The 27,498-nt window shown below is 43.2% G+C and overlaps 1 protein-coding gene across 2 annotated transcripts in view; it reads right to left on the bottom strand.

The window, feature by feature from the left end:
* Window positions 1–27,244, bottom strand: part of SHROOM4 (shroom family member 4) — a 435,335-nt gene extending 408,091 nt beyond the window's left edge. The window contains exon 1 of one of the 2 annotated variants that reach the window (XM_049871854.1): window positions 26,838–27,244. In XM_049871854.1, coding sequence (XP_049727811.1) covers window positions 26,838–26,954 — 117 coding nt within the window. In that variant the 5' untranslated portion in view covers window positions 26,955–27,244. The remainder of the gene's footprint in view (window positions 1–26,837) is intronic. The other variant, XM_049871856.1, reaches the window with a different exon arrangement.
* Between the last annotated feature and the right edge of the window lie 254 nt (window positions 27,245–27,498).

Raw genomic sequence — 27,498 nt, 5'->3', positions numbered from 1 at the left:
CCAGGAATGGGCACTGGAAAGGCCCTATTTGGGTCTTAGCAGTGGGAATTAACTCTCCCAGATCCTTAATTCTTTTGGCTTTTATTAGTAACTGGAAAGGGAGAGGGATGTATCCTGAACCCTAATGAAGCTGAGAAGGGTTAAGAGCCAAAATCTTCCTTAAACAGATACAGTATGTGCAGGGCCTGGGCAGGTTTCAGAACACTGCACATTTCTCCAGCCAAAAGCACAGGAAAAAGGCAAAAATTACATATTTAACCCTTTACATCCAGAGAAGAGTATTCTTGTGTGTCGCCAGGGCTCACAGAGAAAAGAGAAGTGAGCAAACTGGCTCTTGTAAAAAAAGCCAAGGCAAGTCTTTTTCACAAAAATACCCCCTAGTAGCTAGATATGCAAATTGATTTCAAAATAAGTTTCATGCTATTTCAACTTGCCAGAGAGAAGAGCCAGTTAAAGGAACCCATGTTCCCATTAGCCTTTAAGCAAGAAGGAAGTTTTGTCTACAAGGAGGTAGAGAAGGGGTGAATTTAGACCAAGTTCCATAGTATAAGCATCTTTACAACATTCTGAATTTCAGTTCTTTACTATATAGAAAAGCAGATGATACTTCACAAAAGTCGTAACAGATCTAGAAAGCAAATCCAAGAAGGATAGAGTGAAGGAGAATGAATTAGTCCTCGCATTGGCAGGTCCGTTTACACACAAAGTTAGCCTTTCCCCAGGAATTTCATCTAGGGTCCCTGGGTGGCACAAACGGTTTTGTCTCGACTACTAACCCAGAAGTTGCCGGTTCGAACAACCCTGCATCCTCTCGGAAGAAAGACCTGGCAACCTTCATCTGTAAAGATTGTTTTTGTTGTTGTTAGGTGCTGCCAAATAGATTTTTATTCATAGTGACCCCACTTGACTCATAGTGACCCACTTGACAGAGTAGAATTGCCCCATAGAGTTTCCAAGGCTGCAGTGTTTAGGAAAGCAGATTGCCATGGCTTTCTCCTGCAGAGCCTCTGGGTGGTTTTGAACTGCCAATCCATTGGTTAGCATCCAAGCCCTTAAGTATTGAGCCGCCAGCGCACCTTTCAGTAAAGATTCCTTTGCCCCTCAAGTTGATTCTGACTCATAGCGACCCTACAGGACACAGTGGATCTGCCCCATAGTGTTTCCAAGGAGGAGCTGGTGGATTCAAACACGACCTTTTCGTTAGCAGCTGAGCTCTTAACACTGCACCACCAGGGCTCCACCTTCTGTAAAGATTACAGCCAAGAAAACCCTATGGAGCACAGTTCTAGTTTGTAACACATGAGATCGCCATAAGTTGGAATCAACTTGACGGCAACCTTTTTTTTTTTTAATACAGGATAGCAGTGCTAGGGTTTGAGTCAAAAAAATCACCCCACATTTGCAAAAGTCTCTGTTAATAATACAACTAATGTTTTCCAGTCAGATTTGCAGAAAATGCATTTGTGAAGTAAATTCCTATCTCTTCTTGATTTTAATATAAAAATCAGGGTGTAGGTGTAGTAAGGACACAACTGAAAGCAATGAAATCACACTTGCAACTTGACAAAGTTTTTTAAAAAGGTCATATTTAAGAATCAAGACTTTTATAAAAATATTAATAATGATATTCACAGATTAATAATACCATACTATAACAAAATAAACACACCATTGCTATCCAGTCAATTCCAACTCATAGGGACCCTATAGGACAGAGTAGAACTGCCCCATAGGGTTTCCAAGGAGCGGCTGGTGGATTCAAACTGCGTTAGCAGCCAAGCTAAGAGGTAGCTGTGCAGAGAGTATAAAACTGCTAATGGTAAAAAATGCAATACAGACGTGAAACTTCGGGGATTTGAGGCCTGTCTCCACATTTAGTTCTTCATACAGAGAAAAAAGCAAACAAACAAACCCGTTGCCATCGAGTCGATTCCGACTCATAGAGACCTTATAGGACAGAGTAGAACTGCCCCATAGAGTTTCCAAGGAGCGTCTGGTGGATTTAAACTGCTGACCTTTTGGTCAGCAGCCGTAGCACTTAACCACACCACCAGGGTTTCCCATATACAGAAAGCAATCCCTAAACATCTTGGCAAGTCAACTGTGTTTTTTTTTTTTATCAGCATCAAACCATTTTAACATTTCAAACTTCATGTTCAAAACTGGCTTTTTGACAGTTTCTTCTCTCTGTTTTGTTTGTTAGGCTTTCCCATCACTTGAAAGTACTAAGGTAACAGAAAGAGTTAAAGCCAGTAACACCTAAATGACTAGGCATCTCTAACATTGGAGGAGATAACAAGGCAAAGCTGTGGCCAGAAATTCCCATTAAAAAACAAAGCAGGGCAGGGCCAAGATGGCGGACTAGGTGGACGCTACTGCGGATCCCTCTTGCAACAAAGACTCGGAAAAACAAGGGAATCGATCACATACATAACAATCTACGAACTCTAAACAACAAGCACAGACTTAGAGACAGAAAACGAACAAATACGGGCAGACAGCGACCGTTTTCAGAACCAGGAGCCAGCGTACGAGGCAGGTGACCTTCGGAGCCCGATCTGGGGCAGAGCCCAGGGGGGCAGACGGCACAGAAAGGGGGCCCACCCCTTCCCCCCCGAACCCATCCCGGGAGGAAGTCTAGCTGGTTGGCGCGGGCGGCGTAGAGGCGCAGCCAGAGGGAGAAGCACCCGGGAGGCAGTGACTGATCTGGGAGTGGGGAGAACAGCGTCCCAGCTGGGGTGCCGTCCCGCCGGGAGTTAGGCGAGAAGCCGACGGGGCTCGAGGGGGGGGTCAACTATATTTCCCTAAAGTGACCCCAGGGCGGGGCCCACACGTTCGTGCAGGAGGACGCACACCCAGTCTGCGCGTGTGGCACGGCACACCAGAGGGAGAAATCCCCGGAAGTATCTGGTCTCAAAGCGGGGAAAGCAGCATCCCAGACGGGGAGCCATTCCGCTGGGATCTGGGCGCACGCGGGCGGGGCATGAGCGCGGGGTCCATTTTTATTACCCTGAATTGACCCAGGGGGCGGGCCCACCTGGCCGTGCAAGTGACGCCAACCCAGTTCGCGCGAGAGGTGTGGCGCTCCGGAAGGAGAAGTCCCCGGGAGGAAGTGACTGGTTCCTGAACGGGGAAAGCAGCGTCTCAACCCGGAAGTCATCCCGCTGGGATTTTGGCACGCGCACGGGCGGGGCGTGACCATGGGACCCAATTATAATCGCCTGAATAGACCATGGGGGCGGGCCCACCTGTTCCTGCGGGAAACGCCCACCCAGTGCCCACGAGCGGTGCCACGCACTGGAGGGAGAAGTCCCCAGGAGGAAGTGACTGGTTTCCGAGCAAGGAAAGCAGTGTCCTAGCCAGGGACCCGTCCAGCCCGGATTTTGGCAAACGGGGGCGGAGCGTGAACGCGGTGTTCAGCTCTATATTCTGTGGTGCTACACTCCTAGCTCTCAGATCCCTCCCCCACCCTCCCCAGGCGACCCCATTAACATCCGAATACCCGGAGCCAGAGGGAGAATTCAGATAGGGATCTGACTGCATTTTTTTTTTAGCCGACTACTTGGAAAATCTAGTTTCCCAGTGATGGCTCGGAGACAGCAGTCCATATCAAACCACATAAAGAAACAGACCATGACAGCTTCTCCAACCCCCCAAACAAAAGAATCAAAATCTTTCCCAAATGAAGATACAATCCTGGAATTATCAGATACAGAATATAAAAAACTAATTTACAGAATGCTTAAAGATATCACAAATGAAATTAGGATAAATGCAGAAAAAGCCAAGGAACACACTGATAAAACTGTTGAAGAACTCAAAAAGATTATTCAAGAACATACTGGAAAAATTAATAAGTTGCAAGAATCCATAGAGAGACAGCATGTAGAAATCCAAAAGATTAACAATAAAATTACAGAATTTGACAAAGCAATAGAAAGTCAGAGGAGCAGACTCGAGCAATTAGAATGTAGACTGGGACTTCTGGAGGACCAGGGAAACAACACCAACATAGCTGAAAAAAAATCAGATAAAATAATTAAAAAAAATGAAGAAACCCTAAGAATCATGTGGGACTCTATCAAGACGGATAACTTGCAAGTGATTGGAGTCCCAGAACAGGGAGGGGGGACAGAAAACACAGAGAAAATAGTTGAAGAAATCCTGACACAAAACTTCCCTGACATCATGAAAGACGAAAGGATATCTATCCAAGATGCTCATCGAACCCCATTTAAGATTGATCCAAAAAGAAAAACACTAAGACATATTATCATCAAACCTGCCAAAACCAAAGATAAACAGAAAATTTTAAAAGCAGCCAGGGAGAAAAGAAAGGTATCCTTCAAGGGAGAATCAATAAGAATAAGTTCAGACTACTCAGCAGAAACCATGCAGGCAAGAAGGGAATGGGACGACGTATACAGAGCACTGAAGGAGAAAAACTGCCAACCAAGGATCATATATCCAGCAAAACTCTCTCTGAAATAGGAAGGAGAAATTAAGATATTTACAGATAAACACAAGTTTAGAGAATTTGCAAAAACTAAACCAAGACTGCAAGAAATGCTAAAGGAGATTGTTTGGCCGGATGACCAATAATATCAGGTACCAGCACAATACAAGGTCACAAAACAGAACGTCCTGATATCAACGCAACTCAAATAGGGAAAGCACAAAAACAAAGTAAGATTAATTCTAAAAAATAAATAAATAAACAAAATAATACACACAACAGGAAATCATGGAAATCAATAGATAAACGATCACAATAATCAAAAAGAGGGACTAAATATAGCAGGCATTGAACTGCCAGATGGAGAGTGATACAAGGCGAAATAGAAGGATAGAAGTTAGGTTTTTACTTAGAAAAATAGGGGTAAATAAAAAGGTAACCACAAAAAGGAATACCAATTCCATAACTCAAGAAAAAAGCCAAGAAAAACGTAACGACTCAATAAACACAAAGTTAAACATTCTGAAAATGAGGATCTCACAAGCTACTAAGAAAAACGTCTCAGCACAAAAAAGCATGTGGAAAAATGGCCAACAACACACATGAAAAGGCATCAAAATGACAGCACTAAAAACTTACTTATCTATAATTACGCTGAATGTCAATGGACTAAATGCACCAATAAAGAGACAGAGAGTCACGGACTGGATAAAAAAACACGATCCATCTATATGCTGCCTACAAGAGACACACCTTAGACTTAGAGACACAAACAAACTAAAACTCAAAGGATGGAAAAAAATATATCAAGCAAACAATAAGCAAAAAAGAAGAGGAGTAGCAATATTAATTTCTGACAAAATAGACTTTAGACTTAAATCCGCCACAAAGGATAAAGAAGGACACTATATAATGATAAAAGGGACAATTGATCAGGAAGACATAACCATATTAAATATTTACGCACCCAATGACAGGGCTGCAAGATACATAAATCAAATTTTAACAGAATTGAAAAGTGAGATAGACACCTCCACATATATAGTAGGAGACTTCAACACACCACTTTCGGAGAAGGACAGGACATCAAGTAAGAAGCTCAATAGAGACACGGAAGACCTACTTACAACAATCAACCAACCTGACCTCATTGACTTATACAGAACTCTCCACCCAATGTCTGCAAAATATACTTTTTTTTCTAGCGCACATGGAACATTCTCTAGAATAGACCACATATTAGGTCATAAAAGAAATCTTTTCAGAATCCAAAACATCGAAATATTACAAAGCATCTTCTCAGACCACAAGGCAATGAAGCTAGAAATCAAGAACAGAAAAACTAGGGAAAAGAAATCAAATACTTGGAAAATGAACAATACCCTCCTGAAAAAAGACTGGGTTATAGAAGACATCAAGGAGGGAATAAGGAAATTCTTAGAAAGCAACGAGAATGAAAATACTTCCTATGAAAACCTCTGGGACACGGCAAAAGCAGTGCTCAGAGGCCAATTTATATCGATAAATGCACACATACAAAAAGAAGAAAGAGCCAAAATCAGAGAACTGTCCCTACAACTTGAACAAATAGAAAGTGAGCAACAAAAGAATCCATCAGGCACCAGAAGAAAACAAATAATAAAAATTAGAGCTGAACTAAATGAATTAGAGAACAGAAAAACAATTGAAAGAATTAACAAAGCCAAAAGCTGGTTCTTTGAAAAAATTAACAAAATTGATAAACCACTGGCTAGACTGACTAAAGAAAAACAGGAAAGGAAACAAATAACCCGAATAAGAAACGAGAAGGACCACATCACAACAGAACCAAATGAAATCAAAAGAATCATATCAGATTACTACATAAAATTGTACTCTAACAAATTTGAAAACCTAGAAGAAATGGATAAATTCTTGGAACAATACTACTTACCTAAACTAACACATTCAGAAGTAGAACAACTAAATAGACCCATAACAAAAAAAGAGATTGAAACGGTAATCAAAAAACTTCCAACAAAAAAAAAGTCCTGGCCCAGATGGCTTCACTGCAGAGTTCTACCAAACCTTCAGAGAAGACTTAACACCATTACCATTGAAGGTATTTCAAAGTATAGAAAAAGACGGAATACTACCCAACTCATTCTATGAAGCTACCATCTCCCTGATACCAAAAGCAGGTAAAGACATTACAAAAAAAGAAAATTTTGGACCTATATCCCTCATGAACATAGATGCAAAAATCCTCAACAAAATTCTAGCCAATAGAATCCAACAACACATCAAAAAAATAATACACCCTGATCAAGTGGGATTTATACCAGGTATGCAAGGCTGGTTTAATATCAGAAAAACCATTAATGTAATCCATCACATAAATAAAACAAAAGATAAAAACCACATGATCTTATCAATAGATGCAGAAAAGGCATTTGACAAAGTTCAACACCCATTTATGATAAAAACTCTAACCAAAATAGGAATTGAAGGAAAATTCCTCAACATAATAAAGGGCATATATGCAAAGCCAATGGCCAATATCACTCTAAATGGAGAGAACCTGAAAGCATTTCCCTTGAGAACGGGAACCAGACAAGGATGCCCTTTACCACCACTCTTATTCAACATTGTGCTGGAGGTCCTAGCCAGAGCAATTAGGCTAGACAAAGAAATAAAGGGTATCCAGATTGGTAAGTAGGAAGTAAAGCTATCACTATTTGCAGATGACATGATCGTATACATGGAAAACCCTAAGAAATCCTCCAGAAAACTACTGAAACTAATAGAAGAGTTTGGAAGAGTCTCAGGATATAAAATAAACATACAAAAATCACTTGGATTCCTCTACATCAACAAAAAGAACACCGAAGAGGAAATAACCAAATCAATACCATTCACAGTAGCCCCCAAGAAGATAAAATACTTAGGAATAAATCTTACCAAGGATGTAAAAGACCTATACAAAGAAAACTATAAAACTCTGCTACAAGAAATTCAAAAGGACATACTTAGGTGGAAAAACATACCCTGCTCATGGATAGGAAGACTTAACATAGTAAAAATGTCTATTCTACCAAAAGCCATTTATACATATAACGCACTTCCAATCCAAATACCAATGTCATACTTTAAGGGGATAGAGAAACAAATCACTAATTTCATATGGAAAGGAAAGAACCCCCGGATAAGCAAAACATTACTGAAAAATAAGAAGAAAGTGGGAGGCCTCACCCTACCTGATTTCAGAACCTATTATATAGTTACAGTAGTCAAAACAGCCTGGTACTGGTACAACAACAGGCACATAGACCAATGGAACAGAATTGAGAATCCAGATATAAATCCATCCACGTATGAGCAGCTGATATTTGACAAAGGACCAGTGTCAGTCAATTGGGGAAATAATAGTCTTTTTAACAAATGGTGCTGGCATACCTGGATATCCATTTGCAAAAGAATGAAACAGGACCCATACCTCACACCATGCACAAAAACTAACTCCAAGTGGATCAAAGACCTAAACATAAAGACTAAAACGATAAAAATCATGGAAGAAAAAATAGGATCTACCCTAGGAGCCCTAATACAGGGCATAAACAGAATACAAAACATTACCAAAAATGATGAAGAGAAACCAGATAACTGGGAGCTCCTAAAAATCAAACACCTATGCTCATCTAAAGACTTCACAAAAAGAGTAAAAAGACCACCTACAGATTGGGAAAGAATATTCAGCTATGACATCTCAGACCAGCGCCTGATCTCTAAAATCTACATGAATCTGTCAAAACTCAACCACAAAAAAGACAAACAACCCAATCAAGAAGTGGGCAAAGGATATGAACACACATTTCACTAAGGAAGATATTCAGGCAGCCAACAGATACATGAGAAAATGCTCTCGATCATTAGCCATTAGAGAAATGCAAATTAAAACTACGATGAGATTCCATCTCACACCAACTAGACTGGCATTAATCCAAAAAACACAAAATAATAAATGTTGGAGAGGCTGCGGAGAGATTGGAACTCTCATACACTGCTGGTGGGATTGTAAAATGGTACAACCACTTTGGAAATCCATCTGGCGTTATCTTAAACAGTTAGAAATAGAACTACCATACAACCCAGAAATCCCACTCCTCGGAATATACCCTAAAGATACAAGAGCCTTCACAGAAACAGATATATGCACACCCATGTTTATTGCAGCTCTGTTTACAATAGCAAAAAGCTGGAAGCAACCAAGATGTCCATCAACGGACGAATGGGTAAATAAATTGTGGTATATTCACACAATGGAATACTACGCATCGATAAAGAACAGTGACGAATCTCTGAAACATTTCATAACATGGAGGAATCTGGAAGGCATTATGCTGAGCGAAATGAGTCAGTTGCAAAAGGACAAATATTGTATAAGACCACTATATAAGATCTTGAGAAATAGAAAAAACGGAGAAGAACACATACTTATGCGGTTACAAAGGGGGGAGGGAGGGAAGGAGGGAGAGGTTTTTTTTTTGATCAATCTGTAGATGGGAACTGCTTTGGGTGAAGGGAAAGACAACACTCAAAACAAGGAAGGTCAGCCTAATTGGACTGGATTAAAAGTAAAGAGGTTTCCGAGATAAAATGAAAGCTTCAAAGGTCAGCGAAGCTGGGGCTGGGGTCTGGGGAACTTGGTTTGAGGGGACTTCTAAGTCAATGGGCAAAACAATTCTATTATGAAAACATTCTGCATCCCACTTTGAATTGTGGCGCCTGGGGTCCTAAATGCCAACAAGCGGCCATCTAAAATACATTAATTGGTCTCAACCCACCGGGAGCAAAGGCAAAGGAAGAACACCAAGGTCACATGACAACTAAGAACCCAAGAGACAGAAAGGGCCACATGAACCAGAGACCTACATTATCCTGAGACCAGAAGAACTAGTTGGTGCCCGGCCACAATCGATGTCTGTCCTGTCAGGGAGCACAACAGACAACTCCTGAGGGAGCAGGAGACCAATGGGATACAGACCCCAAATTCTCATTAAAGACCACACCTAATGGTATGATTGCGACTAGAGGAATCCCAGAGACAATGCTCCCCAGAAGTTCTGATGGCACAGGACAGGAACCATCCCCGAAGACAACTCATCAGGCATGAAAAGGACTGGTCAGTGGGGGGGAGAGAGATACTGATGAAGAGTAAGCTAATTAAATCAGGTGGACACTGGAGAGTGTGTTGGCAACTCTTGACTGGAGGGGGGATGGGAAGATAGAGAGAGAGGGAAGATGGCAAAATTGGCACGAAACGAGAGACTGAAAGGGCTGACTCAATAGGGGGAGAGCAAGTGGGAGAAGGGAGTAAGATGTATGTAAACCTACATGTGACAGACTGATTGGAATGGTAAATGTTCACTTGAAGCTTAATAAAAATTAAAAATAAATAAATAAATAAATAAAATAAAAAGAGAGAGAGAGAGAAAAAAAAAAAAGCAGGTCCATTCCAAGGTCTGTTTGGGCATGAGTTTATCTGGCAATTAACTAATTTTCACAACAATCAGCAGATTAGTAAATTGTCTGCATTGACCATTATGTTCCTAAAATAATGATTCGTTGTTTTACCTGATAAGTGGCCATAAATAAACCTTTTTTTTTTTTGATCTGCCTTTGCAGCTTGTTGATTGTCCTACAGACACCTCAGTGTCAAAAGATCTAAAACTGAAGGAAAACTGGTTCCTGCTTCCAGCTCCTATCACCACTGAGAGCCTTCCAGATTTGAAATGTTGGATTTGTTTCTGACTCCTTCTTCATTCCTCCAGATCCATATGGTACATATTACTGCTATTATTCTGGCAACTGCTAACGTATAAGAATAGTCATCACATTGCCACAGTGACTGACCCTGGGTTTGTCCCTTCAAATTGCCCCTTCCTATCTATTGTTCAATTCTGGTCTTGCTACTATTCTAGGTGCTTTATTTTTAGTACACTAACTCTAATCCTCCAAATCAACAAAATGGCTACCTATTTCTACCTAACTCTAATCCTCCAAATCAACAAAATGGCTACCTATTTCTACCTGATTCTTTAGCCCAGTTCTGGGTTCTCAAGAATACCTGGTTCGACTTGCTGGCCTGACAGAGACTGGAGAAACCCTGAGATTATGGCCCCCGGACACCCTTTCAGCTCAGTAATGAGGTTGCTCCTGAGGTTCATCCTTCAGCCAAAGATTGAACAGGCCCATGGAACAAAACAAGAATAAAGGGGTGCTCCAGCCCTGGGGCAGGGACTGGAAGGCAGGAGGGAACAGGAAAGCTGGTAATAGGGAACACAGGGTTGAGAAGGGAGAGTGTTGACATGTCGTGGGGTTGTTAACCAATGTCATAGAACAATGTGTGTACTAACTGTCTGATGAGAAACAAGTTTGTTCTGTGAACCTTCATCTAAAGTACTATAAAAAAAGAATACCAGGTTCAAATCCATTCACCTTTACATTTTGTAACTCTGCAACAATCAAACAGAGCTCCATTAATTAACTTATTTATTCAGTCACACAAGCAGTGTGACATTGGGTAAGTTACCACTGTGTGCTTCAGTTTCCTCATTGTTATGGATTGAATTGTGAATTGTGTCCCCCAAAAATGTGCATCAACTTGGTTAGGCCAATATTCCTAGTATTGTGTGACTGTCTACCATTTTGTCATCTGATGTGATTTTCCTATGTGTTGTAAATCCTACCTCTATAATGTTAATGAGGCAGGATTAGAGGAAGTTATGTTAATGAGGCAGGACACGACATACAAGATTAAATTGTATCTTAAGTCAATCTCTTTTGAAATATAAAAAAAAGAAGCAAGCAGAGATACGTGGAGACTGCCTACCACCAAGAAAGCAGAGCCGGGAGCGGAGTGCATCCTTTGGACCTGGGGTCCCTATGCTGAGATGTTTCTAGACCAGTGGAAAATTGACAACAAAAGACCTTCCCCCAGAGCTGACAGAGAGAGAAAGCCTTCACCTGGAGCTGATGCCCTGAATTTGGACTTCTAGCCTACTAGACTGTGAGAGAATAAACTTCTGTTTGTTGAAGCTATCCACTTGTGGTATTTCTGTTGTAGCAGCACTAGATAACTAAGACAGAATTTGGTACCAAGAGTGGGGTGCTGCTCTAACAGATACCTAAAATGTGGAAGTAGCTTTGAAACTGTGAATGGATAGAGGCTGGAAGAGTTTTAAGATTGCCTTGAAGAGATTCTTGGTGAAATTATGGACATCAAAGAAAATTCTGGTGAGGACTCAGAAGGAACTGAGGAGAACTGTTACACTGGGGATGGAGCAGGCAGTGAGAAGCACCAGCAGAAGCAGAAGACTAGTAAGAGATGGTGCTGGAGCCCATCCACAGAGTGAGATAGCTGAGTGCCTTTGCTCAGGAGGCTTCCTGGAAGAGTGGAGTGCCTCCAGGCACTTACTGATGGAGCTACATACATAGCTTTGGAACACTTGCCCTAGCAGGGCAGACCTCTGGGGTCTCAAAGGGTGCAGTTGCCACTCAGATGGACTAGGAGAATGGGGCTGACCAAATTTGAGGGAGCAGAGTTGCCATTCCAGTGGGTCTGAAATGCACAGTTGAAGCCCAGGGCTGAGGGGCCTCCACTCAGAACCCGGAGAGTATGGTCAATACTTAAGATTCTGGAGGGCAGGGCCATTGCCTAAATGGTCTCAGAGAACAGAGGATTATTTTCAAGCCTTGAGAGCTAATGTAATGTGTTTTGCTGACTTGCGTGATGCCTGTTATCCCTCCTTTCGTTCCAATTTCTCCAGTTTGTAATGGAAATGTCTAGCTTGTGCCTATTCCACCATTGTACTTTGGAAGCAGTTAACTTGTATTCTAGATTTCACAGATGAAATTTTTGCATTTTGGACTTGGAGTTGATTTAAGACATTTGCTATGATATGATGGGGTGAACATGAATATGTGGCAAGGACATGAATTTGGGGGGGCCAAAGGGTGGAATGTTATGGATTGAATTGTGTCCCTCAAAAATGTGTGCAACTTTGCTAGGCCGTATTTCCCAGTATTGTGTGATTGTCCAACATTTTGTCACCTGATGTGATTTTCCTATGTGTTTTAAATCCTAACCTCTATGATGTTAACGGAGCCCTGGTGGCATAGTGGTTAAGAGCTTGGCTGATAACCAAAAGGTTAGCAGTTCAAATCTACCAACCTTTCCTTGGAAACTCTATTGGGCAGTTCTGTTCTGTCCTATAGGGTCGCTATGAGTTGCAACAGACTCGAGGGCACCTAAGAACAACAACGATGTTAATAAGCAGCATTAGCGGCAGTTATGTTAATGAGGCAGGTCACAATCTACAAGATTAAGTTGTGTCTTGAGTCAATCTCTTTTGAGATACAAAAGAGAGAAGCAGGCAGAGGGGAGTGGGACCTCCTACCACCAAGAAAGCAGAGCTGGGAGTGGAGGGACCTATGGTCCCTGCTCTGAAACACTTCTAGACCAGGGGAAGACTTTCTGCAGAGCCAACAGAGAGAGAAAGGCTTCCCCTGGAGCTGATGCCCTGAATTCGGAGTTCTAGCCTACTAGAATGAAAGAATAAACTTCTGTTTGTTGAAGCCATCCACTTGTGGTACTTCTGTTATAGCAGCACTAGGTAACTGAGACCCTCATCTATAAAATGGGGTTAATAAATAATTTAATATGTATTAAGTTTAAAAACCAGTACCTGGTCCAAGGTAAGCACTATAAAAGCTTTTCTTAGAAAATAAATAAAAGCAACATTTATAGAGCTCTTTGCTAGGGTTTCATGGGCCATAGGAAGAATAGCCCAGCTTCTTTAACAGGCACTCAATAAAATTAATGAATGAACTAATAAGTGCATAAATGAACCAAAAACACATGCCCTGCCCTTGGGTACCTTATGTTGTTAGCTTACTGTGGGGTGGACAAACTGCCCTCAGTCTCCGGTTTGTTTTGTGTCTTTTGAACTTGCAGTACTTGGACTAACTGGAATGAATGCATTCCTTCCTTCCCAGGCTACCTAAATCCTTTATATCTCTCAAGGCCTAGCTTCGATCCTTCTTTTTTCTACAAAGCTCTCTGACCACATCAGTCCGTAATGAAATCTCTTCCCACTAAATAAAAAGCACTTAAAGCTTTTTGTTTCTTAGACTTGCAGTAATACCTCTCTTCTACAACACTGTAATCGCTTTGAGAATCCAGAGACAACATCTCCCAAGGTGGCTGTTTATTATACTCTCTATTTTAGGGTTAGGCACTTTACAGCCAAACCAAACCCCTTGCCATTGAGTTGATTCCGATTCATAGTGATCCTATAGGACAGAGTAGAACTACTCCATAGGGTTTTCAAATTGCAGCTGGCAGATTCAAACTGCTGGCCTTTTCGTTAGCAGCCAAGCTCTTAACAACTGCTGCTGCCATCAGGGCTCCAAGTCTCTTTACAAAGTGCTTAACAAATATGTGTTGACTGATTGGCTGGAGGCTTAACTGAGAGCTATTAGAAATGCCAAACAAGGTTTTGAATAGCTTTGTAAAGTATTGGCTGTTCAGATATTAGTCAGAAGATCACCTATGGTCTTCCAACCTGATCACAGCAGCGGCAGACATCACATTAAAGGTGTCCTGCCATTTCACACAACTCCCAAATTCGCCAAGTCTTGGAATGATTTGGTAACTTCATATACTTAATTATTTAAGTTCAAAATTATCTTAAAAGAATGTTTAATAAGGGACATTTGTGAAATGCTTTTAATTTCTTCCTTAAATCACATACACATCGAGTATTTACGTGTTGTTGTTAGTTGCTGTCAAGTCACAATGGAATGAAATGCTGCCCAGTCCTGCACCATCCTCACAATTGGTTGTGGATTGGAATGTTGCGATCCATAGAGTTTTCATTAGCTGATTTTCAGAAGTGGATTGCCAGGCCTTTCTTCCTAGTCTATATTAGTCTGGAAGCTCTGCTGAAACCTATTCAGCATCGTAGCAACACACAAGTCTCCACTGACAAATGAGTGGTGTCTGCACATGAGGTGCATTGGCTGGGAATCTAACCTAGGTCTCCTGCAAGGAAGGTGAGAACTCTACCACTGAACCACCACTACCCTCAGTATTTATATGAGATAAAATGAATCTCCCTCCCTACTGAAAAAAACAGTGCAAGTTTTATTATTTTCATTTTGCAAATGAGAAAACTGAGTTGCAGAGAGGGAAATGAGTAGCAAAGCTAAGACTAAACTTCAGGTCTTTGGAATCCTAGCACAGCCCCCTTACCTTGTGTCATGGTTACACTAATGTTATGTGTCAACTTGGCTAGGCTATGATTCTCAGTGGTTTGGCAGAATCTATGTTGTAATCATCCTTCATTTTTTGATCTGATGTGAGCAGCCAATTAGTAGAAAGGTGAGTTTCCTTGGGGTTGTGACCTGCACCCAGTATATAAGTGGATGTCCTGGTAAAGCTTCCTCTCTCAAGCGTTCTCTCTCTCAACCCTGCAATTCTTTTAGCGTCTGACTTCTGGTTCTTGGGACATAAGCCAGCAGAGGCCTCCAGCCTGTTGCCTGACCTGTTTGGAACTTGCCAGCCCCTATATTCACGTGAGCAATTTCCTTACAATTGTGTGAGCCATTTTCTTGAAGTAAATTTCTCTCTATAATATACGCTTCACTGGTTTTGTTCCTCTGGAGAACCCAGACTAAGACACTCTGATTTAGATTTAGAACATAACAAACAAAAACCTTCCTTTGGCCCTGACCATTGACAGGCAAATATTGGTAATATTACCAGTTTCAACACTTAATTACATTTCCCTTTCTTTCGCTCTCTCCCTGTTTTTTTTTTCCCTTGTATTCTTATCCAATTCCCTTTTCTTACTTTTTTTCTTCCTCTCTCTTTCATTTATGCAAACATAATACTGTGGAAAGAGCCTAGGAGTTGGAGTCAGACAGAAGTAAATGTTAATGCCAGCTCTTCACTTACTGTGTGACTTAGAGTCTTAATCTCTTCTGAGCTTCAGTCTCTTCATCTGCACAATGGGTACATTAATATCTACCTCAAAGGGTTACTGTAAAGATTAAATGAGAATACACATAAAATACCTAGAAGGAGCAGTATTTGCCACATAGCAGGGTCCTCTTAAAAAACTGGTGGCCTCCAACAAAGTTTATTAAGAAAATGTTCTGCATCCCACTTTGGTGAGTGGTGTCTGGGGTCTTAAAAGCTAGTGAGCAGCCATCTAAGATGCAACAATTGGTTCCAACCTACCAAAGAAGAAAGAAGAACACCAAAGACACAAGGAAAATATTAGCCAAAGAGACAAAAGAGTCCATATAAACCCAAAACTCCACCAGCCTGAGACCAAAAGAACTAGATGGTACCCAGCTACCACTAATGACCACCCTGACAGGGAACACAACAGAGAAGCACAGGAGAAAAGCAGGAAATCAAACTCTAGTAAAAAAGGCCAGACTTAATGATCTGACTGAGACTGGAAGAACCCCAGAAGACATGGCCCCTGGACTTTCTGGTAACCCAGAACTAAAACATTCCTGAAGCCAACTTTTCAGACAAAGAGTAGACTGGCCTATAAGACATATAATGATGTTCGTGAAGAGTGTGCTTAATCTGGGGTGAAAAAGCAGGAATGTATAGTCACATTATAGGGATAGCAACTAGGGTCACATAACAATGTGTATATAAATTTTTGTATGCAAAACTAACTTGAGCTGTAAACCTTCACCTAAAGCACACGCACACACACAAACACAAAAACTGGTTGTCTCACTACTGTCTCTCCTATCTCACCATATCCAGGCATCGACCACCCTTTGAGTTCAAGAGGTTGCTGACATCCAGCCCCAACTAAATTGCCTCCACTCAGTGAGGCACATGCATACAATTAGAATAGCCAGGTCCTTGTGTGATCCACTTTTCAGTCAGTTGTCTTGATCCTCCCTGATTGTGCATTTTAATTGCTACAGAGACCCAAACTCTCAGTCAAGGCCTCCAAGGAACATGAGTGTCAAGACCTGATACTTATCCCCTAAGGCTCCAAGATGTCATCACTTACCCTCTTACCAGAGATAAGCTGCCATCAAAAGCTACCTACCTTTTAGAAGTTTTCAAGGGGTCTTTTAATTACACCAAACACAAAAAGAGAGGGAAAATAGCAAAGCAACCGAACAAAGACAAGGCTTTAGCTTGTTATCCTCTTATGAGCAAAGATGGGGCTGCAGCCATGAGACTCTTAACCCTGTGCCAGAATAACTTGTTGAACCAGATTTACTTGCAGCTCTATTCCATCTCACCCGAACCCCCTCCCCCAAAAGAAAAATCAATTTCTGACGGACTGTGAAAAGCAATATAGGAGAATCATTCAAAACTTCCCTGCCAGAGGCTTAGGAAAGAAGGGAATATACAGCTGGGAATCTGCTGAGTGGCGTTACGGTGGGGGCAAGAAGACACTACAAAGGGTCTGTCCTTCACTTACCTTAACCCTTGATCCTGTCAAATTAGTCCCACCTCCTACATTCCTCCTAGATGTAACATTAAAAGACTTGAGTGAAAGTTAACAGACCATGTGGCATGCAGTTCCTGAGAACATACCAGGAAATAGCCACTTCTGGCAAGACAGGAAATACTAGTGTGCAGAAAAGCAATGCACTGTAAGAACTGCCTGCTGTCAGTCAGCTTTCACATTTTCATAGCCTAGACCAGGTGAGGATCCTGGCCCTTGTAGCACCCCCTACAATAAAGCAGAAACTACTCATAGGAGAGCCTGAGAAGAAACAGGAAGGCACAGAAAGGTGAAGTCACATGGGAAGATTACTCAGCAAGTTGATAAGAGAGTTTAAGGAATGCAACAAGGTCCCACCCTCCACTGAAACAGGATAGAGAGAAATACAGTGTGAGAATTTTTTCCCCTGATTCTGCTATCAATTTCCTAAGTGCCTTCAAATCTTATCAAACTTAATTTCTGTGTTTCTCTTATTCTCCCCACCCCCATGCATGGCTAAGTCAAGATGGCAAAACTGGTACAACAGATTAAAAGGGGCCACTGTGACCGTTGAAGAAAAAAAGTTGGGTTGTGGACAGAGGACAGGGCGCTAATGAATGAACAAAGAGGCAATGGCACTTGAATAAAATAGTCCAAAACGTAGGCCTCAAGCAACAGGTGCTGGTAGGTAGGGGCTGGGAACCAAAAACTGAACATGAAAGAAAGGCAGACTGGATGCATGGAGAATGTGTCTCCGTTGCTACTAGGCAGTGCTCACTCTGTGATACAGCATAGTCACAGACTCACACTGAAAGAGATGGGGGTGGGATGAAGTCAAAGGAGAGTAGTTAGGGCCCACTTTAAGAAACACAGTCATCTTGGTCCTTGTAACATCCAGCATAATTCCAGGATGGCTATGTGTCCAAGTAAACACGCCAGTGTGATGTGGAGAATGTATCATCCCCTGCAAAACTAATGCATAAGACAATCCTTCCACTTGGTCTATTTGCATTGGATGGGGCAAAGGGGCATAAGGAGACAAACTCCTACCCAATCCCAGTCCTTGCAGCACAGTCTTTAGGCAGGAAACATAGTATCTTAACTTATTCATTAATGACTTAAATGAAAGCTGTATGAAGGGAACATTTCAAGAGAGCAACAGGAGACAAAAGATTGGCTCCAAAGAAGCTAAGTAAAAGTGATCCAGGTACCAACATAATCAATATAAAAGGGTCACTTGTTGATACCAGATAACTGTCAGATAAACCTGGAGTTCAGTTTCAGAGAGAAATTTAACCACACATATGCCACACACATACACACACATCTGGTCCAGAATCAAGGAGATGAGCACCTTGAACGCTGATGGTAGTAGAAACCCAAACTCAGCCAGATCTGCGTAACAGAGCTCTCCAGAGCATTTGTTGTCCCTAACTTTTAAATGGATTATTTTCCAAGAGTATCTTTTGTAAATGAGAAGCTTGGAGTTTTGAATACACTTTCCTGTAGATACAATATTATAAATGGTGGTTAGATTATATAATATCATCAGTCATATACTACAGATTATGATAAATAAGTCTCTCCAGAACTGTTCTGAACCTAACCACTATCAATAACATTGTGTCAGTAGGGATCTGTTTCTTAGACTTCAACTCTCTCTTCCCCAAATCCCACACTTTCAGTAATAATGAGAATTAACTTCCATTCTAACCCACTCTGAATAGAGCTCTAGTAGCAATGAAAGATTTTTTTTTTCTAGCTCAGGTGACAAATTATGGGTGTGGGGACACTGGAGGGATAAGGCTGTGGATGCAAGACCTCCAGCAGAAGTGACTCTGGGTTGGTATTTCAGGTACAAACAGAAGACCCCAGGACCCAGAGATGGCAGCAACAGCAGGAGCTTGAAAAAGTCAGTGCCAATGGCAGTGTGCAGGGAGATAGAAATCTGACAGGGGGATGGTGGAAGAGACTGCTAGCTCTATATTCCTACTTAATGGCTCTATAAGTTGGAGTCTGCTTGTATGTCACATATGGTTAGCATCTTCAATCTTGGAGACACCTATTTTTCCCAGAAGAGGAAAATTAAATTCAGAGAGGTTACTCCTACAAACTTCAAGCCAGGAGTGGGGGGAGAGGGGCACTGGTTTGAAGCTATAGAGTTGTGACTTTGATACTAATCATTAAGTGCTACTTCTTTCTTCGGTTATACAAATTCCATCTATGTAAACTAATAACCCTTTTGTACAAAAATATAAGCTCCTGAGGTCAGGGGTTATGTTTTCTCTCTCATCTCCTCCAGAACACATTTTCCAAGGCTGGCTTGGACTAGGGGCAGAAGCAAGTCTATAGGAATAATAGTTGGTGAAATGTGTCCTTCCCAAATCTATTTTGTGGCTATCTCGGATGCCTACATACAGGCCTTGGGAAGACATGGCTTAGCAGCAGCACAGGTACTTCCATTAAAACGCTTTTGTTTGACATAAGGTCTTGGTATGGCATGATCACAGGCAAGAGTTAAAGTGGTCTTCAGGGGCATTTTTTTTTAATGGCCCTATGAAACTTTGGCCAGATCCTCTTCCATTATTATAGTCAGCTTTGGGCTACATACATCAAGGGGAAATGGACAAGCTAGAGTGTATATAGAGCAGAAGTAGAAGACAGGAGGAGAGTCTGGAACCCAGATTCTGTAAAGAACAGTTGAAAGAGTTAGGGCTCTTTAGCTTAGAAAAGTGAGACAAAGGGACATAGTCTCTGTTTTCAGACCTCCCAAGGGATGTCCTGGGACAGTGAAAGCATCTTGTTCTCTGTGGTCTCAGAAGGTAGAACTAGGGCCCATGGATGGTAGGTACAGAAAGAATGATTACAGCTCAACAAAAGCTGTCCACAGTCAAAACTTTCCAAGGATGAAATGGGCTGGCTTAGAAGTGAGTGAGCTCCCTTATGACCATAGAAGAACAAGCTCAGGGATATTGCACAAGAGATTCATGCATTGGTTAAGATTAAGACTAGGTGACTTCCAAAAGGCTCTCCTCACTCTGAGATTCTATAGTTCTAGGTCTCCTCCAAGAACAGCATCAGGCTAGCAGCCCTGAGATTGGTCTGCCTTTTGGTGCTTCAGGGTATGGAGGGTGGGTAATGAGAGCAGCCCTTCACGTAATCTTTGCTGTTTTTCATTAACTTTTCTCAGATGGATAGCATCTCTTTCTCCCTGTCTGAACAAGACTAACTATAAAAATCTTGATGATCCCTCCAGATAATCACACCATAACCACTAATCTCAAGTCTGAGTCTCTCTTTTCTCTTTAATGAAATTCCTGTGGAGGGGGTTAGAAGGAGTAAGGGGGGAAACCATTTTTTTTTTATGGGACAATGCTCAAGTGTCTTCCAGCTAGAGATGAGTTATTTTCTTTGAGTTTTTGGAGAGGGAAATTCCTCTAACAGGTCTGACCTTTTTCACTTCTGGGGGAATACGTGTGGATATGAAAAGGGTATTAGGTAATTATGACAGCCCAGCAAGGCCAAAAGTAGTGTGTACCTGTCTTAGTCATTTAGTGCTGCTGTGGATAGCTTTAATAAGGAGAAATTTATTTCCTCACAGTAAAGTAGGCTAAAAGTCCAAATTCAGGGCATCAGCTCCAGGGGATGGGTTTCTCTCTCTGTCAGCTCTGGAGGAAGGTCCTTGCCCTTAATCTTCTCCTGGTCGAGGAGCCTCTCAGGTGCAGGGACTCCAGGTCCAAAGGACACGCTCTGCTCAGGGTGCTGCTTTCTCGGTGGTATGAGGTCCCCCACTCTCTGCTTGCTTCCCTTTCCTTTTTATGTCTTGAGAGAGAAAAGGTGGCACAGGCCACACCCCAGGGAAACTCCCTTTACATTGGATCAGGGATGTGACCTGGTAAGGGTGTTACAATCCCACCCTAATACTTTCTAACATAAAATTACAATCACAAAATGGAGGACAACCACAGAATTCTGGGAATCATGGCCCAGCCAGATTGATACACACATCTTTGAGGGGACATAAATTAATCCATGACAGTACCCAAAGCTCAGCCAAGGGTTATCATGCATACCACCTACCCTTCTTGCTTCACCTCCCTCCCATTTTCTTTATATTTCCCTGGATGAATACCTACCCCACACCCCCAAATATCCTCTAGTTTCTGGGAGGAGGAAGCAAGTTGGGAAACTGAGGCAATGTAGACCTTTGCTGGTTCTAGAAGCAGAGGTAAGGAAGAGATAAGTGACCAGGCTAGACTAATCTCCCAAAAGTACACTCCATGAAAGTCCCCTTGTGAGTGCCAGCCCCTGGTCTGGGGCATGAGCCCAGCCTGTAACACAGCTAAGATAGTTTCACAGAAACCGTCACTTATCATATAACACTACCTCTGGACCCAACAACAACTCAAAATTGGAGCCAAATTTACTACCACACACAAGACAACCTCAATCTGACTTTGCTCCGCCCCTTGAAATCTCAAGGGGCTCTTTGTCTGCTTCTTCTAAAAATAAGGTCAGAGTGGGATTGAAAGAGGGGCTGAAAACAAAGAGCATGCCCTGCCAGGGTTAGCTTAGTAACACCATTTTCTTAGGCTAAGGACAACCAACAATATTAGAAAAATATTAGAGCTTACCTAATTCATTTTCACATTATCTATGATAATAGAGGTGGAGTAGGTATACCTAGGAGCCCTGGTGGTGCAATGGTTAAGCATTCAGCTGCTAACCAAAAGGCTGGCAGTTTGAACTCATCAGCTGTTTCACAGAAGAAAAGACCTAGCAATCTGCTCCCATAAAGATTACAGCCTAGGAAACCCTATGGGACAATTCTACTCTGTCCTACAGAGTCTCTATGAGTCAGAATTGACTTTGATGGTACACAACAACAGGTATACCTACCCCTATTTTGCAGATAGGGACTTGGATATAGAAAGGGTAAAATGACATAGCAACATAGTGTAGGACCATTAAGTAGAGGGAATAAAGCTTCTTTCTCCTCCTGCTACCCACTTCCCATTCATTCTGCTTTGCTCTAGGATAGTTGTTATTAGTTACTGTACAGTCATTTCCAACTCATGAGGACCCCATGTGCTCAGAGTAGAACTGCTGCATTGGGTCTTCAAAGCTGTGACCTTTTGAAAGCAGATCACCAGGGCTTTCTTCTGAAATGCCTCTGGGTAGGTTCCAACCGCCAACCTTTTGGCTAGTAGTTGAGCACTTAACTGTTTTTGCCACCCAGGGACTCCCTCTAGGGTAGCAACCATCCCCTATTTCCTCACTGTGTCAGATGGAAACTCCCACCAAAAAACGGCCAGGAAACAGACAAATAAGTAAGGTGAGGCTGTCTTCTGCCCTGTCTTGTCCTCTCCACCCCGATTTTCCTCCTCCTCTTTCCACATCCCTCACTGGTCACCCTTTCTTTTCTTCACCCTCAGTCAATCTCAAGGCACAGTTCCAAGAACTCAAAATGAGTATAACAGTCTCACATTCCAGCTCAGAATCTCTCTCTCTTCCTCTCCCTCCCTCCTCTCTCTCTCTCTCTATCTCCCTTTCTCTCTCTCTCTCTCTATCTCCCTCTCTCTCTCTCTCTCATACACACACTCACACACACCTCACAGGAGGATACAACCTGTTATTTGATGCAGATTCATTGGTGCCAAACCCCTGGAAAAGTCACCCATCCCCAAAGAGGATCCTTTTCAAGGCAGAGAGCCAACTTCATGGACGACTGTCTACATTGCAGAGGTAGATCCCCAGGTAGCAGAAAAGCCAGTTCTGATGAGGAAAATATCCCCATTTCATCCTGACAGGCTTCTTGGGTCAATGAGGTAGTATAAAACTCTAGCCAAAGGAATTACTGTAATAACACCAAAGTCACAGGCCGAATTCTCTCACAGGTCATATTTCTTTTACTTGTTCTCATGATCTCACTAAGAACACCACAATGCATGGGGAAACCATAAACCATCCTTAAACACTTGGGATAATCAATAGTTTCTTTTTAAAAATACTTCCTCTTTCTTTGTCACTTGACTGCCAGAGGAGATTATACCAGTCATCATAAATTGGGCAGCTAAATTCCCACATTCAAGGAAATCACAGAAGACAGCAGGAAATGATGATTCCCCCAACATGGTTATTTTCCTAGTCTAAAGTTCCTCCCTTGACAAATACGAGCTAGATCTTTACACTCCATTCTTTCTTTTCCCACCAATCACTTTTATCTCAAATTCCCCCATTCCTCAAATGTCTCTGTATGTTCCACAAGATATCTCTGTCTGTTCCACAAGATATCTCCAAGCATGTACACCATATCATCCCAGACCCAAATTGCTTGTTTCTTCCCATAACACCAGTGGAGGTTTCCCAACATTTTCCCACCATAGCTCTTGTATTCTACCTCTCTCTCTGCCTGACTTGAGATCTTCACAAGTAATTTGGAGTCACCAAAATTGTCTTCTCCTGCACCCTGAGCCCAGATCCCATCAGAGCATACCTACAGCCCAGCCCTCACCTATTTGTTCAACCACAGGCTGGCATGGAAAGGGTCACTGGTGTGGGAGGCTGCTAAGACTGGATATGTAACTGAAAGCTTTTGCCCCATGCTCCTTCACAAACCATGGTACCACCAGAAGAACCAAGAAATACTCTGTAAGTGGTAAGTAAATGCAATAGACTTGAGCCTACCAAGGAGCCCAGGTGGAGCAGTGGTTAAAACTCTCGGCTGCTAATCAAAAAGTCAGTGGTTCAAACCCACCAGACACTCCTTAGGAAAAAAATGTGGCAGCCTGCTACAGGCTTGGAAACCCTATAGGGCAGTTCTACTTTGTCCTTTAGGATGGCTACGAGTTGGAATCAACTTGATGGCAATGTGTTTGGTTTGGCTGAGCCTACCACTGATTCACCATATGATACACCTAAGGCAAACTACTGAATGCATCACAGCATCAGTTTTTCCACAGCCTTCTCTGAATGCCTCACAGGGTAGCTAATGAAATAAGGAATGTGGAAGCACACTGTAAGCAACAGCACTATGAAAATGAAAGAAAGCATCATCCTTCTCAGTAAACAACCCCTGTGGGGAGAAAAGGGCCAGAGCTAGCATAAAGTATTGGCTACTAGATTGTCATGGTCTCATTTAAAGACCATTCAGTTGAATCTCATTTTAGACATGGGGACATCTAGGCCCAGAGAGGGCAAGTGACAGACCCAGGAACCCAGAGCTAACTAGTGGCAGAGCAAGGATGAGAACACAAGTTTCAGATCTGCAAGTCCAATTCTCTTTTTACTACCCTCCACAGCACTCCTGCCAAAGTGTGCAGACTGAGAACACTATTTTTAAGAAGAAATATGTATTGTTCTGAAGCATAAAAGGAAACAAAAACTAAAGTAGGAAAAGGAAAAAGAGTTAAAAAAAACCAGAGTGTTTTGGCAGGGGAAAAAAATACAGGCAACCATTGCACTTAAAAAATACTACGGCCTCTATATATAATGTTGGTGTTAACCCGGTTATCTTTGGCTTTCGTTTAAGGAGCCAGGCTATTTGGAAGGGATGCTAGACGTGATTTCACTCCCTATATACCCAAATGCATGTAATAATGAGACTTCTTATAATAATGAGCCTTCTTATATAAATGCATGTAATAATTGATCATTCAGTGGAAAAGGAATCATTAAAAAGCACCCTGCCTCTCAACACATGAGGCACTTTCTCAACAGCTTGGCCAAGTAAAACCCTCATCTACCCTCAAATAATTCCCCAACCAGACCACAAATTGCTAGCTGCCCCGTACTTAGTAACACCCCTTGCCATACTTGCACTGGCTCACAAAATAACCTGGGACCGTAGCAGCAAGCACTCTATGGGGTGCCTCTCAGCATGGGTCAGCCCCGGGCAAAGGTGAAAAATGACCTTTCCCAAGGCAGGTTGTCTAGGCCAACTGCGGAAATTCTGTGGGTGGTGTGGAGAGAAAAAAAAAGTGAGGAACTGCCAGATAATAAAACCTGTTGATGTCGAGTCAATTCTGACTTATGGCAACCCTATAGGACAGAGTAGAACTGCCCCAGAGGGTTTCCAAGGAGCAGCTGGTAGATTCAAACCGCCAACCTTTTGGTTAGCAGCCGAGTGCTTTAACCACTATACCACCAGGGCAACGCCAGACAAATGAGGGCTGCATATCATATTGTGACCTTGGTGGAAAGAGGGGGGAAATGAGGGAAAGTTTGATTAAAATTAATTCCTGAAGGCTGGGATTCTCCTCCCCAAAGGGGTTGTTTGAGAGTGTTTTTGTTAAAAAAAAAAAAAAAGTTCATTAAGCCGTAAAAAATTCTAGGTGGAGAACACTGGAGGTAGAGTACCTTAGGAGGGGATGTGGGATGGGTGATAAAAGCATCTCAGGCCTCTTAGAAATACATGACAAGTATGGGAGTAGGAGGTGCTAGATGAGGATCTAGGCTGTTATTGGTGTTTGGGGAAATTAAAGAGCCTTGGTTTCCCATGCCAGTCCTCCAAAACGTTGCCTCAGCATACCTCAAACTGCTCAAGCTGGTTGGTACACCATTGCATGGGCGCCCCAGAGTTACTAAGAGTGTTGTCCCAGGGCCTGAAGAACCCTACAAGTTTACCAGCAGCTCCAATGCAAAGCGAAAGCAGCACAGGTTAGTCAGTGCAGGCGGCATTTGGTGAACACCTCTGCTGAGACGTGACCAATGTTAAAAACAAAACAAAAAGTGACATGTGTTCCCCAATGAGAAGTTACACGTTCCTTATCTCCAGCCCAAACCCACATCTACAACTTCAACATCAATTTGAGTGGGTTGGAGGAGGGAGAGCTTTCGGATTTGAGAATTTAATAGAAGCAAAAAAAAAAAGAGGGGGGAAATAAAGTTGTGAAGTTTGTTCCTTCGGCAATCTGGCGTCTCAGGGTCAGACTTCCCACGAGTCTCTTCCCTGTAACAGCTCCAGCGTCCCCTACTCCCTCCCCCCATCCTCACCCCTACTTAGGCGGTTCCTTTTGGGAGTTCCTGAGCACTTGGGAGAGCTCCTCTCTCCTGTCTGCTGTTGTAACTTGGCTTCCAGCACATCACATCCTCCTAAAACAAACAAACCCTGACCGCGGAGGCGGAGGCGGCCGAGGCAGCGGCTGCAGTGGCAGCTCCAGCACAGCCGAGTTCCACCGCACAGAAGTTCTCTCCGCACTTCTCAACATGCAGGAAATCTCGCTTGCGCTGGGGCAGGACTCCGGAGGCAGGGAAATTTCGAACCGATCCAGCCACAGCAAGCCCTGCTAGCTGAATGGGTGTGCGAGCGTCCAGGCGGTGAGGAGTGAGACTGAGAAAAGTCACCAAAGCCTCCCATCTCCTTTCTCACACCCGACCCTCTCCCTGCAACCTTCATTGGCGGGACTGCCCATAGGCCGCTGGAGGGGCCAGAGCTGCCAAGAGAGCTGCCAAGCTTTCTTGCTTGTCCCTTCAGCCACTCACTGTCCTGCAGGGGCGAGGGGCCTCCAAGGATGAAACCTTCACAGCTGCCATTTCCTCCAGCCCAAACTGAGGAGAGCAGCCACCCCTGCGTGGGGGAGCAAAGGCTGCCTCAGAGCCCTCCCGAGTGTGTCTCCACCGCAGGGCTCTAGCATGGGGCCAGCCATACTCTCGTCTGGTGTTTCAGTCCCCTTTCAGTGACTGGTGTCTGCGCCTGGGCCGCTGGCAAGACCGCGCCGCGCTGCTCATGCCCGTCTAGGGGGAATTCACCCCCAGCTCAGGCCGAGCTTCAGAATTGGTTTGAGGGCCCAGTTCCACGGCGGCCCCAGGCTCCAGCTTGCGCATTCAAAGTTGGGCGCCACCGGGACAGAGCCGCCAGCTCTTACCTTAGACACTGTGAGTGGCTCGCAGTGTTCCAGACCCCCCTTAAGGGTGAAGCCCCAGGGGGCCCCCCCTTGCAGCTGCACTGGGACGTACTGGAAGGACCCAGGCTGGTTCTCCATCCTTGGCTTGGCTCAGGAACCGATGGGCTTCTTTTCCTAGGGGTCTTCGTTGCCTCCGCCTGAAACAGCTCCGCCAGGATCGCCCTCCAGCTCCTCCACCCCGCACCTCCCTGCTCCGCCTACTCTCTAGGCTGGAGACCATCTGGCATTGAGCTAGCGCAAGGAGGAAATGACACGGAGTTGGAAAAAAGGGGAAGAGGGGAGAAGGAGAAGGAAAAAAATAAGGAGAGGCGGAGAGATAGCACGTAATGGACAAGAAAACGGAGCAATGGGCAGGAGAAGTCACTGAGACCTCGCCTATAGGATCGCTGGGGAGTGGGAGCAAGGCGAGGCCTCACATCAATTGCTACATTGTTTTATTCAAGCAGGCCCCTCTTTGGTCCTCCTCCTTATTGTCCAGTTCCCCGCCCCTCCAGCCAGCCAAGACAGGGAAGGTGAAAGTCATTAGAGTGGATGGCCCGCGTGGCCAAGTGGGTTAAAACGCTGGTTTCTTTATTAGCGTGTTCACGTTTCTCTGACTTTTTCTTCTGAAGGTCCCCGAGAA

The sequence above is a fragment of the Elephas maximus genome, chromosome X, assembly GCF_024166365.1.
Source record: "Elephas maximus indicus isolate mEleMax1 chromosome X, mEleMax1 primary haplotype, whole genome shotgun sequence".
NCBI classification, from domain to species: domain Eukaryota; kingdom Metazoa; phylum Chordata; class Mammalia; order Proboscidea; family Elephantidae; genus Elephas; species Elephas maximus.
This window is presented reverse-complemented; position numbering and strand designations above follow the sequence as displayed.